Raw genomic sequence first — 14,404 nt, forward strand, 5'->3', positions numbered from 1 at the left:
CAGTACAAAATGCAAAATAAACATTTATTGAACATGGTGCAAAAAACTAAAAACAAAAGGAAAACAAAGTGTAGGTATCCAACTGCTCCAGCACATGACGGAACATTCATCACATCATTATGGCTGGAACCTACAGGACCCTGTCCAAAATATGGGAGCTCCTCTTTCACACACTTGAGGAACATAATATTCCTCCTCTGGATGCTCTGTGGTCTTCAAGGAGATTAGTAATCCACAATTTTTCCATCATTTCAGCTGCAACACTACCTGCAAGACATGAAGACCATTAAATCATTACGACTGGGTTGGGGACTTTGTGTCAACTTTCCCTGTGCCTGGGTGCGTTCTTCTTGGTTTGTCCCACAGGCCAAAGACAAGCGTGTTATGTTAACTAATGATCCTAAACTGGCAGTAGATGTGAATGTGAACACAAACTGACCACATGTCGAGGGTGTATCTGGCCTTGTGAGCTGTGTGAGGCTCTAGCCCTCTCGTGACACTGAATTCGATCAAGCAGTTAAGGAAATGGATGAACGAATGGAAGTGCAAATATTTACTGTTTGCACAAATACTTTGGAAATAATTTCACACCCAAGATACTTGCATATGTTTAAATAGATGCTGCAAAGGGCTATACTACCATATGCGCTCCTAAGAAAACTGTATATAGTAGTGTTATAGTAGTGTGTATATATCTCTAATGCATTTAATATGTTTTACCTTATTAGCAGACTCTAATGAACTGATGAGCATGCCTAGCTCATCTCTGTTCATCTCCAAAGTGACAGGCCGGAGGACTCCATTTTCTCGCACATCTAGACTGAGACTGAGCAGAGGCGTGTGGAGAGATGATATCTTATCACTGGACAGAGCTAACTGAAGGAATAGACGAGAAAAACAACATAGAAGAGATGAAATGTCTGTGCTTACAAGGAAATCTGACAATGAGTATGATCTTTGTCAAACCGATGCTACCAGAATAAACAACAATGTTAAGAATTCAGCTCACTGACTCATGCGGCTGTCTTTGACCAGTCAGTGGGATAAAAATTGCCTTCTACAAACACAAATGAAACATGAGCTACAAATGATCCCAGTGTTGCTGACAGGTCGACAGGCCACTGTGCTCTGCCAATGTTTGTTTAGAATTATTTTTGCTTGCCTGAATATGTGATTGCATAAAATTATCCATATAATCCCTTATCAGTAAAGTTTTATATGGTGGTAGTCATGAACAAGAACAACTATCTGGAAAGGTTAAGATTTCATATTATCATTTGAAATAGTGATAACCACCTCTGCGAGAAAAAAAACTTCTGATTTCTATATGATCGAAAACCTCAAAGCAAAACTACTAAAGTTTGGACACACCTACTCAATCAAAACTAAGATGTCAAAACTACAAAATAAAGACAAAACATTTAGCTGATTTATTTGAAACGTAATATTTCAGATTCTAGATGACCCGGTTCACGAGGCTGGGTTTTTTCAGTAACTAAAACATGTTAAGTTTTAGAGCCTCTGCCATTTTCAGTGTAGTTAAGGCTATCACTTGTGTTTTGTAGAGGGAGTGTTGGTACACATCACTAACAACAACTACTACAGAAAGCCATGACTACACTACCAGTAACATGTTTGTTGGAATTTAACAAATATTTTATACAATCTGTAGAAGAATTAATGCAAAATTTCAGCTCTCCAGTTGTAACTATTAAAAATAGCCCTATCGATTCATCAGACTCATTTTTTATTGAAGAGGTTAATGAAGCAGAGGTCACAGAGGCTATTAAGAAATTATCAGATTCTAGGGCAAAGGATGTTTATGGCTTGGATACTTGTTTTATTAAAAAATATAGAGATTTCATGACAAAACCATTGACACATCTTATAAATTTATCAATAAGAAATAGGACATCCCCAACTGACTGGAAAAGGGCTGCAGTTACTCCGGTCTTTAAAGGAGGCGAGCGTGATTTGATATGTAATTATCGTCCAATTTCCATACTCCCTGTTCTTTCGAAGGTGCTTGAGAAGGTTGTGGCAGCACAGTTAATTGATTACTTAGAGACTAATCAACTGCTTCATCCAATGCAGTTTGGTTTTAGACAAATTTTCCACAGAAATGGCAAATTGCTGTTTTGTTGAAAATATTAAGTGTAATCTGGATAATGGTAGTGTTGTGGGTGCAGTGTTCAACCATGACATACTTCTTTCTAAGTTGATAAAATTTGACTTTTCAAAGAAAGCAGTTGATTGGTTTGAGTCCTATCTCCACAAAAGAGAGCAGTGTGTGAGGGCTGATAAAGAAGAGTCGTCCATGTTGGAAAACAGAATGGGTATTCCCCAAGGATCTGTTCTTGGCCCGTTGCTGTTTAGTTTGTTTATAAATGATTTGCCTACCAGCTGCCCAAAAGCCAACTGCCAACTTTATGCAGATGATGCAGTTATACACGTAGCACCTGGTGAAGCAGCAGACACCTTAACGGTACATCTAAATGGTGTCCAGCAATGGCTGGAACAAAATCATCTTGTGTTTTTCGATTAGGAAACGAAATTCATCTGATGATTTTAAAATCAACCCAGGGAACGAAGAAATAAAGGAGGTCAAAGATTTTAAGTTTTTAGGAATAATTTTAGATTCACATCTTAAACTTGACAAGCATGTAAAGAAGATCTCTAAGACGGTCAACGCTAATCTGAATTGTTTCAAGTTAATTCGGCACTATATACCCACTTCAGCAGCTCAGTTATTCATGCATTCTATGATATTTTCGCATTTTTCATATTGTATGACAGTTTGGACCCAAGCAGCACCATCTACACTTCAGCCTGTGGTGTCCTTATATAATCAAACCTTAAAAATAATGGATAAAAAAAAATCGGTTCGGTGGCATCACTGTCACATTTTACAGAAATATAACTTACTTAGTTTTAAGAGTTTTAATCATTGGTGTTATCTTAAATTAGTTTTTAAATGTATAAATAGGATGGCCCCAGAGTGTCTCAGTAGATACATTCAGAGACAAGACAGTAATCGTGTTACTAGGAGTAAGGTGAACGGCAACTGCAAGATATTATATCGCAGATCTACATTCGGTCAGTCAGCTTTTTCTATAAAGGCTTGCCACCCGTGGAACACACTTCCAACCAATATCAAACTGATTACAGACATTAGATCCTTTACATTGAAGGTCAAAGTGTGGTTAAAGGGAAACCAAAGTTGTAGTCATTTTATCTGATGATTTTAATTTTATTTTAAATTATTGTCTATCAATTGTAATTGTATTTGATGTAATTTGGTTTTATGAAAATATATGTTTTATTGTAATATGTATTTATTTAGATTGTGAGCCCAACAGGGGACAACTGTTGTAAATTAGCAGTAGCTATAAACCTGTGTGCGGTACATCAGTCTCATGTCTTGCACTTGAACTATGTATAACTGCACTGTCCCTTTTAAATAAATAAATTCTAAACTATGAATGAACACATATGGAAATATGTAGTAAAAGTGTGAAATAACTCAAAAAATGTTTTATATTTTAGACTGAGAAGCAGTTACAGCTGAACGAGTCTCCTCCTCCTCTACTGCGTAGTACTCACAGGAATCAGACTTTTTAAGCTGATTCCAGACATTCCTGTGCTGGGAGTGCCAGGTCGAGATCCACAGCTGTAAATATTCAGATGCTTTTGCTTCTTTTCATTCAGTTTTGAATGTTAAGCTACGATGTGATATTTAAATTAGAACGATATCTGCAGTAAACAGTAAGTCAGTTTCACTAGCTGGCACCACATCCTGGCTAACGATGGGCGATGAGGAAGTGTGACTGGTGCTGTGGTTTGGGGAAGGCCTCGAAGGGGACTGGCGACGGCTCTCGGGCCGGGCAGATCCCCATGTACTAACGAGAAATGAATGAAGGAAAGGAAGAGAGGAGAAGACAGGGAAAAATGGGGGGGCAGGGTGGGGCATGAAAATGAGAACAGCAGGTATTGGAGAAGGGGGGCTTTTATAGCCTGAGGCCGGAGGGGGCGTGAAGGAGGAGTGGTCCCGCTCCTGAAATTCAGATGATATCTCCACTACATGCTGAAAAATAACGAGTCACCTTAAGTTGCCAATCAAAGTCCTGCAGAGTAGCAGAGGAGATGGAGTTGGTTCTGTCCAGCAGGGCGCAGCGGATCTCCTCTTCTCTTGCTCTGAGCACACTCAACACAACCTCAGCTTGGCTGCTGCTCACATCTGACAACTGGGACAGCACCTGCAACACAATCGGCCAGAGAAGACCTGAAAATCTCACCTAAAAGAACCCCACTCACCATGCATCGAGCTGGACTGTACCTATTATTAAAAGTAAAGACAATTTCTTCCTATATTAAACTAGGGTCACGCTGATGGTTGAAACCAAACATTCAAAGTCTCCGTTTCATAAAAGCTGACTCGTGACATGTAACATTTGTAAAATCTGAACAGAACCAGCTGTTTAAAATAGATTAGTTCTGACATAGTGCTTGTCTAACCTACATGAGCTTTATACAACATGCTTCAATTTCATATTCACCTTTCTCGCTTTTGATCCAGTGACTGCATCAGAGAGAGCAACTTGGGGTTCAGCACCTTCCCCAAGGATACTTTAGCACGTAGACCGAAGCAGCCAATCACCAACCTTCTCTACTTCCTGACTACAGCTCACTCCCACACCTGCTATTCCCACCTGGTCATTCGTCATGTTTTTTTAGCAGCAACTTTGATCACAAATGGCTGTATTATCATGTTGGATGGATGGTAATGCTGAGTGAATGACCAATCGACTGCATGCAGCAAACTGTGGCTAGTTTGTTCAGTCCCTATGTACTCAGAAACTATCATTGCACCAGAAACCACACACTCCAGTTCATATCCTTTCCAACCTGTTTCACTTTCTCACCACTTCATCAGAGATGTTGTTGACCACTGCCAAACGGAACAGAGCTGTCAGCGAGTCCAGCAGCTGCAGCCACTCCTGCAGGCTCCAGGTGGCGCTGTAATCCCCCCTGTGAGGAGGCTCCCGCCCACACAGACTATCCACCACCCTGTGGCACAGCTAAACACAAGGAAATACTGTGAGGATCCTAGTTTGGCGCTTGGTAGTGCGACACATGAAACATTCTACTAGGCCTATTAATTTACATATTTGACATTATTGTGTTGTTCTTTTGACTGCTTCCCTGTAGGGGATCATGTGCCTCGGTTTCACCCCATCCCTAACCTAATCCTGTCCTCTGAGGTCTTTCTGTTTGGTAGTGTGTCATCAGTCACAGTAAGTAGGAAGGATGGAAATGCCCTTCATTTTCTTTGCACTAATAAACACTGCCATCTGTAAGCTGCAACCACCAACGAGTTTTATTTTTTTATATTCAGACATATCATCATTATTGCAAATTTCTTTGAAATATTGCGATATGATTTTGTGGCTGTATTGCCAACCCTTATATAACAACCCTCATGTAATAATAATAATAATAATATTACTTTGTACTTTCTTACTTTGAGCCTGCACTTTTTCACTTTTACTTTAAAGTAAAAACGTTGTTCAAGTACTTTAGGTCTTACTGAGTGTTTTTTCACCCAGGCATCTGCACTTCTGCTGAAGTAAAGAAAGTTTGTACTTTTGTCACCTCTGGTGATGACGAGCCAAAAACATTAACAGCACCAAAGAGCCTCCTCTGTTCCTCTCAGCTCGGATGCAAATGAGTCGAAAGTTGCACTTCCCCATAAATATAATTTGACACCTTATCACCAGCTACATCAGTCATGTGACTTTTCCTCCAGCAATCCACCCACGGGCTTTCACCCTTTGTGCTTGATACACGCACCAACGCTTCGGTATCATCTGACCCATCACTACTCAAAGCGCTCTTCACACAAACACATTTTTTTCCTACGACCAACCCTTTGATCAGTATATGACAGATGTCGTGCCAAGGTAGGTTGCTTCCCCGGCGTCGGGAGCGCGGATGCAGTTGACTTCGCCTCCATTGGAAGTTTTACGTTAGTGAAACAGTGAAAGATGAGTGTCGCTGCGTTACCGTTACGTTTGTGGGTTACAACTGAAAATAACACATTTATTGTGTTCACGTCTTATCGGAAAACATATTTCAGCTGATAATTATTTGCTTCCTCCTGTAACTTTACTGTATAAAGAGCTAAAACCTTCAAAATTTCAGGAGTAGTCAGTCATTATAAGAAGTGTTTGTGAACAGAAAATCAAGAGTGAGGGACACTGTTTGCCCCACATTTGGACAGCCCGGCGCGTGCTCCCCACCTTGTCACGACACCTGTCTCTAATTCCTAAACTGCAGCCACCCCATTATTAGTATGGTGCTAGAGGTATAGATGCTCATTCAGATAACACGATGTAGCGAGAACATTCAGAAGCAATATGTGGGCAATGGATGGGCTGCTAAACAAATGCCTTCGCTGAAATATCGGAGCTCTCATGGAGAAATCTAAAACATATCTTAGTATTTACCGAGGTACAATCGCCCGTGGCTCTGGTGGACATTTAGAAAACTAAATCACATTTCACGACTTACTTTTCGGCAGTCCTTGTTAGCTAATGCACTCAGTAAAACCACCATGTTTTCAGTTAGTTCCGCCATCAGCACTACTGATCAGCTGATGTCAGTCACGTGACTTACATGGATGCGTTCAGAACGCTTCGGGAAAAATAAACCCAAACATCGCAATCGCCTCCAAAGAGTTCAAGCAAATAGTTAATAGACAGAAAACCCAGGAGAAATGTTTTATGCGGATATATATCAAGAGTAAAACTGTCACACTGATGACAGCCTAATAATGTAGTGTAGCCGCGACCGCTGAAAATGTGGAAACATTTTCAGGGAATAGCTGCAAATGTGAATTCCCACAGTACTTCCGTCAGATCATTTGGATGAAAAAACGGAAACCCCCTGGTTCATAGATTAAAGATGGTTCGCAGACTATTTCAGTTAAAGCTACTAACATGCTCCTGCCATTGAAGACAATATGACATTTGTGCCTTTGCATTGGGAATTCGGTTGGACGACACTCCGCTGTAGAGCGAAAGGTTTCGTGGCTGAGCGACTATTTCTCACATCCTGCTTTGTTTCTCGGTACTGTCTGTCGACGATGTGACCGAATCTACAGGCTGCATTTACTGCTGGTAGTAACTTAAAATTGGGCGGCGTGAGGAAATAAACAGCAGGTACGTGTTTTCTGTCGATAACTGCTGGAGAAAAATGTCTGTTTTTCAGATAGAGGCGTGAACGCACTCGGGGACTTTGTCCATTCATTACAGTAGCAACGAACAACTGTAGGCCTCTAAGTTGCTGGACGGAGACACTTTCTTTTGTAGTTGGCCGAGTATCGATACCTTTGTGTAATCGCTTAACACAGCTTGAGTGTACAGCTGATTGTGGTAGCTTAAAGCTGTTTCCACAACTTCGAGTATGGAGTCGTTTAAAGTCTTTACAGTCTCTTTCACTTCTAAGCAGAGGCAGACATTGATACACCCGGGGCTTAGCCTTAAATGGTAGTATGCATGTGTGATGGGGGGATTAATGAAAAGAAAAGAAAGATTAATTGGCTCTGTTTTGAGTTTTGTTCAAAAAAGAATGACTTCATATAGGGAAAAATATATATCACATGTGCTGGACACCTTAAACTAGTTTTTTAATTAAGCAGCAAGGCAGAACAAAGTCGGGGCTGCATCAAGACACGAGGACTAAACCCCAGTTCAACCAGACCCAGAACTGATCCTGAATTAAAACAGGACTACAACAGTTCAAAATCAGGACTACTGAGGACTTAACCAAGACAGAACCAGAATCAGAACTAGATGATAGCACTAAAAATCATCATAGACCTGCACTACACTTATTTTTTTAATTCTACCAAAGTCCAATATTTAGATTGAGAAAGGTTTATATAATTATTTATCCTTGTTGTGCAAACAAGCTGCAGAACTTAATAAATGTAGAAGTTGAAAAATAACAAACCTAAAAAGAAACACTGGGTACGAGATACATGAGGACCTGTGATACGCTGATACTTTTGGTAAACAACCATGTGACTAACATGTGAGTCTCACCTGCTCTTGTTCATCTCTGTTCTGTCCTCGTTCTCCTCTCTCTCTCTCTCTGTGCTGACAATCATCAAATATACAGTTGAAACCAGATATTTACAAACTCTTCGGATAAAAACACTTTTTTAATTGTAACATCAAATCAGACTAAATGTTTATTTTTTAGATAAATATAAAAACATATTTGTTAACTTTAAGAGTAAAGAGATAAACTGTCTGTATTTCTTAATTGCAAATGGCACCAAATTGTATTCAAACTTGAGCCACACTTATGGAGCTCCACAGTTCTTTTCCTGGTGTTTTGGTTGACATCTCTTGATGTTCCCATGTCAAAGAAACAGCCTCTGTGTTTTGCCTTATATGCATCCACAGCTGTGCCACCAGTTTACTCACATGGACTCTACTAACCAATCAGAAGCTTCTTCAGCTCAGAATGGAATCTTCTGCAGTTTCTTATTAATTAACAATAAACTTAGAGCTTCTATTTTTATCACTTTCATCAAATTTAGGAGCACATATACACTGTCTCTCTGTATTCTGACATTTAACTAATTCAAAAGATATTTCAATATTTATTTATCCAAAACAAAACAAGTTTACTCTAAATTGATGTTGTGCAGTAAAAAAATGTTCTTGTGTTTTCCATAAAGTGTAAATATCTGGTTTCAGCTGTGAATATACTGCTGTGTGTTGAAGTTCCTCTTGTTTTGCATAGAAATATACTGAACAACATACAAAGCATAATATATAAAATAACATCTACCAGAGTTTTTTCTTTGAAAGAAGCTCCTTATGTCCATTCTTGTATATCAGTGCATTACTGAAACCGATTTATTTAGCCGTGGAGGGAAACAACTGAAAATATGAAATAAACACACGTGTAAGCTAAAACTCTCTAAAGAAACAGCATTGTTGTTGTTCGGCTTTTCATTTGTTGATTCACTTGAAGAGCAAGTAACGTAACATGGGTCAAGTGATCACTTTGATATCTTTCATGATTCACCGTCATATTTACATTATTTGTACAGTACGAATGATTTGCTTTGGTACCTGGTCGAACTTCAGTTCTCCTCTGTCTGCCTGGCTGCGTTTCTCCAACAGCGCACTCGCAGGCAGCAGCTGCCCCGCCCCCTCGCTCAGTCGCTTAGTGCCTGAGCTCGGATCATACCAATATTAGGGGGGATTTACGCACAGTCGTAAATTCCCACAGTGTGCACTATGTGCTTCGAATATTGTGTGTAGTTTTTGTTTTATACAGTTGTCAGCCAGGCATCTAACTATGAAAAAATTACACTCCAAAAGACCCCGGGCTTCTGACAAAACAACCCGGGCTAAGTTGTGCAAACAGGCGTGGCTTAACGGTGCCGTGCAGTAAACGTTCGTTTTCTATTTGAGGTGCTGTAAAGACTTAAATGGGGACTTAATTAATCTGTGGTGTAAAGGTTATTAGTCGTAAAACCGATGGTCATTAGGGTCAATTGTTTAAAACAATTACCACAACTCATGTTCTGGAAAGGCCGCAAACGGGTCAGTTATTTTTGCAGAAGTAGTGTAGAAAAACCGCTGTATGGTTCGCACCAGGACGTGCACACCATAGTAAGCTGAAGCTTGATTTAGACTTCTGCGGGAAATCGACGTCCTAACTCCGTAACCGGAAACTGCTCCGTACACCGCAACCTTCCACGCCTTTAAAGTCATTTTTGTGTGCTGTGACCCGACGTGTAGCTACATTTCTGTGGAGGTGCACGTCAGGTCACGTAGAAGGTTGCAGTGTAGGGTTTAAATGAGTTACAGTTACAGTGAAAGTTACGACGTGAGAGTAATAATAACACGTGTGCCTTCTGTGCCTTTTGTTTTTCATTTGGCGTGTACAGCAAAATGTGCCATAAAACCCTCACACAACAAATCAATTAAACTGAGCCCTTTTCAAAGTGATCAAACATTAAATTATTTTCAGGATTGTAACCATTTAAATGCCAGTTTAAGCATTTGAATTGTTAGTATTTTATTGATAAAACTCACAAAATCCAAAATATTTTCCATATAATAAATAGTTTGGTGATGGGGTATTGGTGGCGACTAGAGTCTTGGACATGTCAAAGATGAGCAACACAATTAATTTGGTTGCATTACTATTTTTTTGTCTAGTGCTCTCCACACGTTTCTGGACAAAAACGCTCCATTCACTCCTGTTCAGTATAAAACCATGCATTCTGTCATGTCAGGGTTTCATTTCAAAGAAAAGTGGTGATGTTTGACATTTTTACTGCGTTCCACCAGTTTCAATCATTTCCCCTGGTGGGCCAATGTATGACATTCTTGTATTTTTGCCAGTCATATTACGGAGCCGTGTGACCACCAGGGAGCCCCGAGAGTGATTTGGAAAGATTTATTGTGCAAACCACAACAACACTGATAACTTCAATAACAGAACCTGTGAAGTGTGAACAAATTTGATGGGCTTTGAATATGTGTGTGTTTGAGAGAAACAGATAAATGGATTGAGAGAGGATGTGTGTGTCTGTGTGTGAGTGTTTGTAGAAAAAATATTGCTATATGAGGAGTTTATGGTAGATTTTGTGTGTGTACATTTTTCTTCAGGAAGGTGTGGAAAGGATGCAGAATTTAAGGATGACACAAGGATTAATAATAATAATTCACAATAATCCTTAACATGCCCGGATCATCCAGTTAACTTCAGTAATTAACTTTCTCCAAACCATCAACGTGTATTTCAGACCCCATTCCTACAAGACTGCTCAAAGGAGTTCTACCATTAATTAATCCTTCAATCTTAAATATGACCTATTTATATCTATTAATGGGCAACATACCACAGACCATTCACTTAATAAGCCATAACGTTACCCAGCAGCCTTGGCCCAATTAAATTCTTGAAAGAGTAGTTATCAAACAGCTTAATGATTATCTGCAGAGGTTTTAGAACTCATTAGAGTACAAAAAGCATTAGTGAATGTTAATATGATCTTATGGGCAAGAACAGTGGACTCATCTCTATGCTTATCTCGGTAGACCTCAGTACAGCATTTATTACTGTTGACCATCATATTTTATTACAGAGACCAGAGCATATTAAAGGTCATTAGCTAACGTGTTTGAATCATATCTGGCTAACAGATGGCTAATATCTAATCCAGTTTGTTCATGTAAAGGAGGAGTCTCCTCCAGACACTAAGTTTAATTATAGAGGGTGCTGCGCTAGGCCTAATTCCTAATAATGTACATTACACATGCTCCCCTTAGGCAGTATCATTCAAACGCATAGCACACATTTTCATTGCTATGCAGATGACACCCAGCTTTGTCTGGTGACACACACTGATTGAACTGGAAACATGTCTGAAACACATTAAGGCCTGGATGACGACCTGCTTATAAGAACTAACAATCTGTGATGTTGAAGCAATAACGTGCAACTAAAAGCGTGCTTTTGAGGTGAGTCCACTTAGAAAAGGAATAAAAACATTTCAACATATTTAAAATGCATTAATAAGTAAATAAACACACATTTTCTCTGTCGGGGCAGCAGGGGCTCTGCTGCTGGTGGCAGCCCGGCTTCTTCACTTACAATCAGCCAAAGTCGCTCCTACAGTTAACCTCTGGAGTAGCTTGCACATCATCTTGCTGTACATTGTCTCAACAAATTTTTCAGTGTTTTCCTGAATTGGCTGAACCAAAAAAAGAAAGAAAAAAAATTATATTGCTTATTTGTTTGTGTTTTCATTTTTCGCTATCATTGCGAACCCTCCTTCAGCTTGTTTTATTCGTTTTGTATCATTTTGCTGTTGTGAGGAGGAATGCTTCCAGCTTTACATCCAGGTACAGAGTGTAGATGTGCCAGTCATTCCACTCAAAAGTGTTATTTAATGTTTCATACTTTTTTATACAGCAAATGGGGAACTGAGATCCTCTGCTGTTCAGAAGAAAGGGTTTTATTGCCAAATGTTGAGCAGGTTTACAACATTAGGAAATTGCTGCGGTGCTTCAGTGCAAACATACTGTCATAAAAATATAAAAATAAGAATAAGAATTAAAAGTGCTAAGTGGATAGATATATACATGATATATACATGAGTGCAGGTGGTGATCAGTGCCAAACATGGAATGATGCAGTGGCAATAAATGGCAATAAATCTGCCATTCAGATGTGCTACTAGCATGTCAGGCCTCCTCTTAGATGCTCAGAGTTTCCGTGTATTTCCAAACTGACATTGTATCATCATGAAACATAAGGGGAACTTCTTTAATGGCAGGATTCTCGTGGTGTCACATCGTTGGCATTATGCTTTTACCCCATTGATAAGAAATACAGTTTTCCTTTATCATCTATATTTTTACTCAGTCAATATGTGAACGTCTGTATTTATCAACACAATACACTCAAAATTGACTTCATCTGGTTATCATGCATAAGGAACCTAAAATCTTTACACACACACACACACACACACACACACACACACACACACACACACACACACACACACACACACAGGTTTGAATGGTTTAAACATCAGAATTATTAAATTCTAACGCTTATATTCTTATTCAGTTTTACTGAGTCTTGATTAGATTCCTGATTTGATTAAAGCTGGATTAACTATCAGTAGAAACTCACACAGTCACAGCACTCCGTGTTACGTTACACCCACAAAATCTGGATTTGATCAGAATCAGAATACTTTAATAATCCCTAAGGAAATGATGCATGTTACAGTTGCTCCAAGACAACAACAGTAACACACTAAACAAATTAAACAATACAATATATTACAAAGTTTAGAGCGAATTCTTATATTTTGTAATATATATAAACAAGTAGTTCAATATAAATATCAAGAATATTACATAGGCAATTGACATTTAACTCTAATCTGTAAAATAATAATTTTGTCGTTTCTCCTTCTAGGATGGTGACTTTGTAAAAGATCATCGTGAAGCACACAGAAGCCAAAGGCCATAAAAAGCCTGGCCTCGGTACCCTCACAGCCTACCTAGCACATCTGCTGCATAGATGGAGCGGCTGCGCTGGGTGCAGCAATGCTGTCGGCAGCTGCTAGCAGGAGACTCAAGGCGGGGTTGGTACTCTGATGGGCTGCCCAACAGCAGCTTGCTGGACACCCACAGCCCTCGGGGGAGGGTCTGTGGGAAGCAGAGGACGGTATTTCCCCGCAATGGGCGTCACCAACAGGATTATGAACGTGTATCCAGAAACTACAAAAGCAATGCAATCTCCACTACCAAATACACCTTCCTGACTTTCATTCCCATGAATCTGTTCGAGCAGTTTCACAGGTCAGACCTGACAGTTATTTTGTTTTTCAAACATACACATATATATATATATATATATATATATATATATATATATATATATATATATATATATATATATAACCATTTTTGCTTATCAGCACTGTACTTTTCATTTCTTTGATTTCCTGACTTTTAACAATTTTAGTTACTACAGAGGTTGAATTTAAATTCTTTACAATTTGAGATTTAGATAATGTCGAGCTTCTGGGAGGCTCACCTCTTTGTTAGCTGTGTGATATGTTTTGTCTATTACACATCTTTTCAATGTAGTCTTTGTGGATTAAATTGAGTCAACTGTTGTTGGTGCCATATAAATAAAATTGAATGAAACTGAACTGAATTGATATGTAAACTGGATTAACAGAAGATCCGTACTGGTTATCCAGTACAGCACATCCATTATAACTGGTCACCACTCATTTGGCTTCACTACTGCAGTGACTATATTTTGTTACTTCCATGTACTAATTTGCTCCTCTCTCTGTAGGGCTGCAAACCTCTATTTCCTGTTCTTGACATTGCTAAACTGGGTGCCAGTGGTTGAAGCCTTTCAGAAGGAAATTACTATGATTCCTCTGCTGGTGGTTCTCATAATTATCGCCATCAAAGATGCCCTGGAAGACTTCAGACGCTACTTGTTTGACAAGAAGGTTAACAACAATGTAGTTCGAGTATTCTGTGGGTAAGTGAACCTTTTAGTTTAAGGACCAGTTCATCAGGAAATGCAATTTTCTTACTTGCATTAATATAGATAAGAATAATCCGTGGACTAGAATAGAATAGAATAGGCCTTTATTGTCATTGTACATTTACAGCGAAATAGTGGGTGCCCCACACCAGCTGTGCTGGAATAAAATATAAATAGCAATCAGGAGAAATCTTTACAATCAAGAGGGATATGTGAGGCACACATTAGAGAAAAAGTTGCATACTGCTTGGAAGTAGTGCAACAAATAGGAGTCCTTATG

At 39.2% G+C, this 14,404-nt stretch overlaps 2 protein-coding genes across 4 annotated transcripts in view; one reads left to right on the forward strand and one right to left on the reverse strand.

Annotated features, from left to right (window-relative positions):
- commd8 (COMM domain containing 8) lies at window positions 1–6,701 on the reverse strand. Of its 2 annotated transcripts, none has more exons than XM_026151469.1 (5): window positions 6,571–6,701; window positions 4,923–5,078; window positions 4,104–4,256; window positions 721–876; window positions 1–267 (listed from the first exon to the last, which is right to left on the reverse strand). In XM_026151469.1, the coding sequence occupies exons 1-5, from the start codon at window positions 6,634–6,636 to the stop codon at window positions 247–249; spliced, it is 552 nt and encodes a 183-aa protein (XP_026007254.1). In that variant the 5' UTR covers window positions 6,637–6,701; the 3' UTR covers window positions 1–246. The 2 variants fall into 2 exon arrangements, with proteins under 2 accessions (XP_026007254.1, XP_026007255.1); XM_026151470.1 differs by lacking the exon at window positions 6,571–6,701 and adding an exon at window positions 6,507–6,566.
- Window positions 6,702–6,945: 244 nt separating this feature from the next.
- The window catches only part of atp10d (ATPase phospholipid transporting 10D), a 45,552-nt gene continuing 38,093 nt past the window's right edge, over window positions 6,946–14,404 (forward strand). The window contains exons 1-3 of one of the 2 annotated variants that reach the window (XM_026151467.1): window positions 6,946–7,220; window positions 13,030–13,415; window positions 13,924–14,118. In XM_026151467.1, coding sequence (XP_026007252.1) covers window positions 13,135–13,415; window positions 13,924–14,118 — 476 coding nt within the window. In that variant the 5' untranslated portion in view covers window positions 6,946–7,220; window positions 13,030–13,134. The remainder of the gene's footprint in view (window positions 7,221–13,029; window positions 13,416–13,923; window positions 14,119–14,404) is intronic. The other variant, XM_026151468.1, reaches the window with a different exon arrangement.

The sequence above is a fragment of the Astatotilapia calliptera genome, chromosome 19 (genome assembly GCF_900246225.1).
Source record: "Astatotilapia calliptera chromosome 19, fAstCal1.2, whole genome shotgun sequence".
Taxonomy (NCBI): Eukaryota; Metazoa; Chordata; class Actinopteri; order Cichliformes; family Cichlidae; genus Astatotilapia; species Astatotilapia calliptera.

Bases quoted from the DNA above. Each gene is read 5' to 3' on its own strand.
- commd8 (XM_026151469.1), bottom strand. From the start codon at position 6,636: ATGGCGGAACTAACTGAAAACATGGTGGTTTTACTGAGTGCATTAGCT. The intron at 5,079-6,570 runs GTAAGTCGTGAA...CCTTGTGTTTAG, and splicing joins CTAACAAGGACTGCCGAAAA to CTGTGCCACAGGGTGGTGGA. The intron at 4,257-4,922 runs GTGAGAAAGTGA...ATTGTGTTGCAG, and splicing joins ACAACATCTCTGATGAAGTG to GTGCTGTCCCAGTTGTCAGA.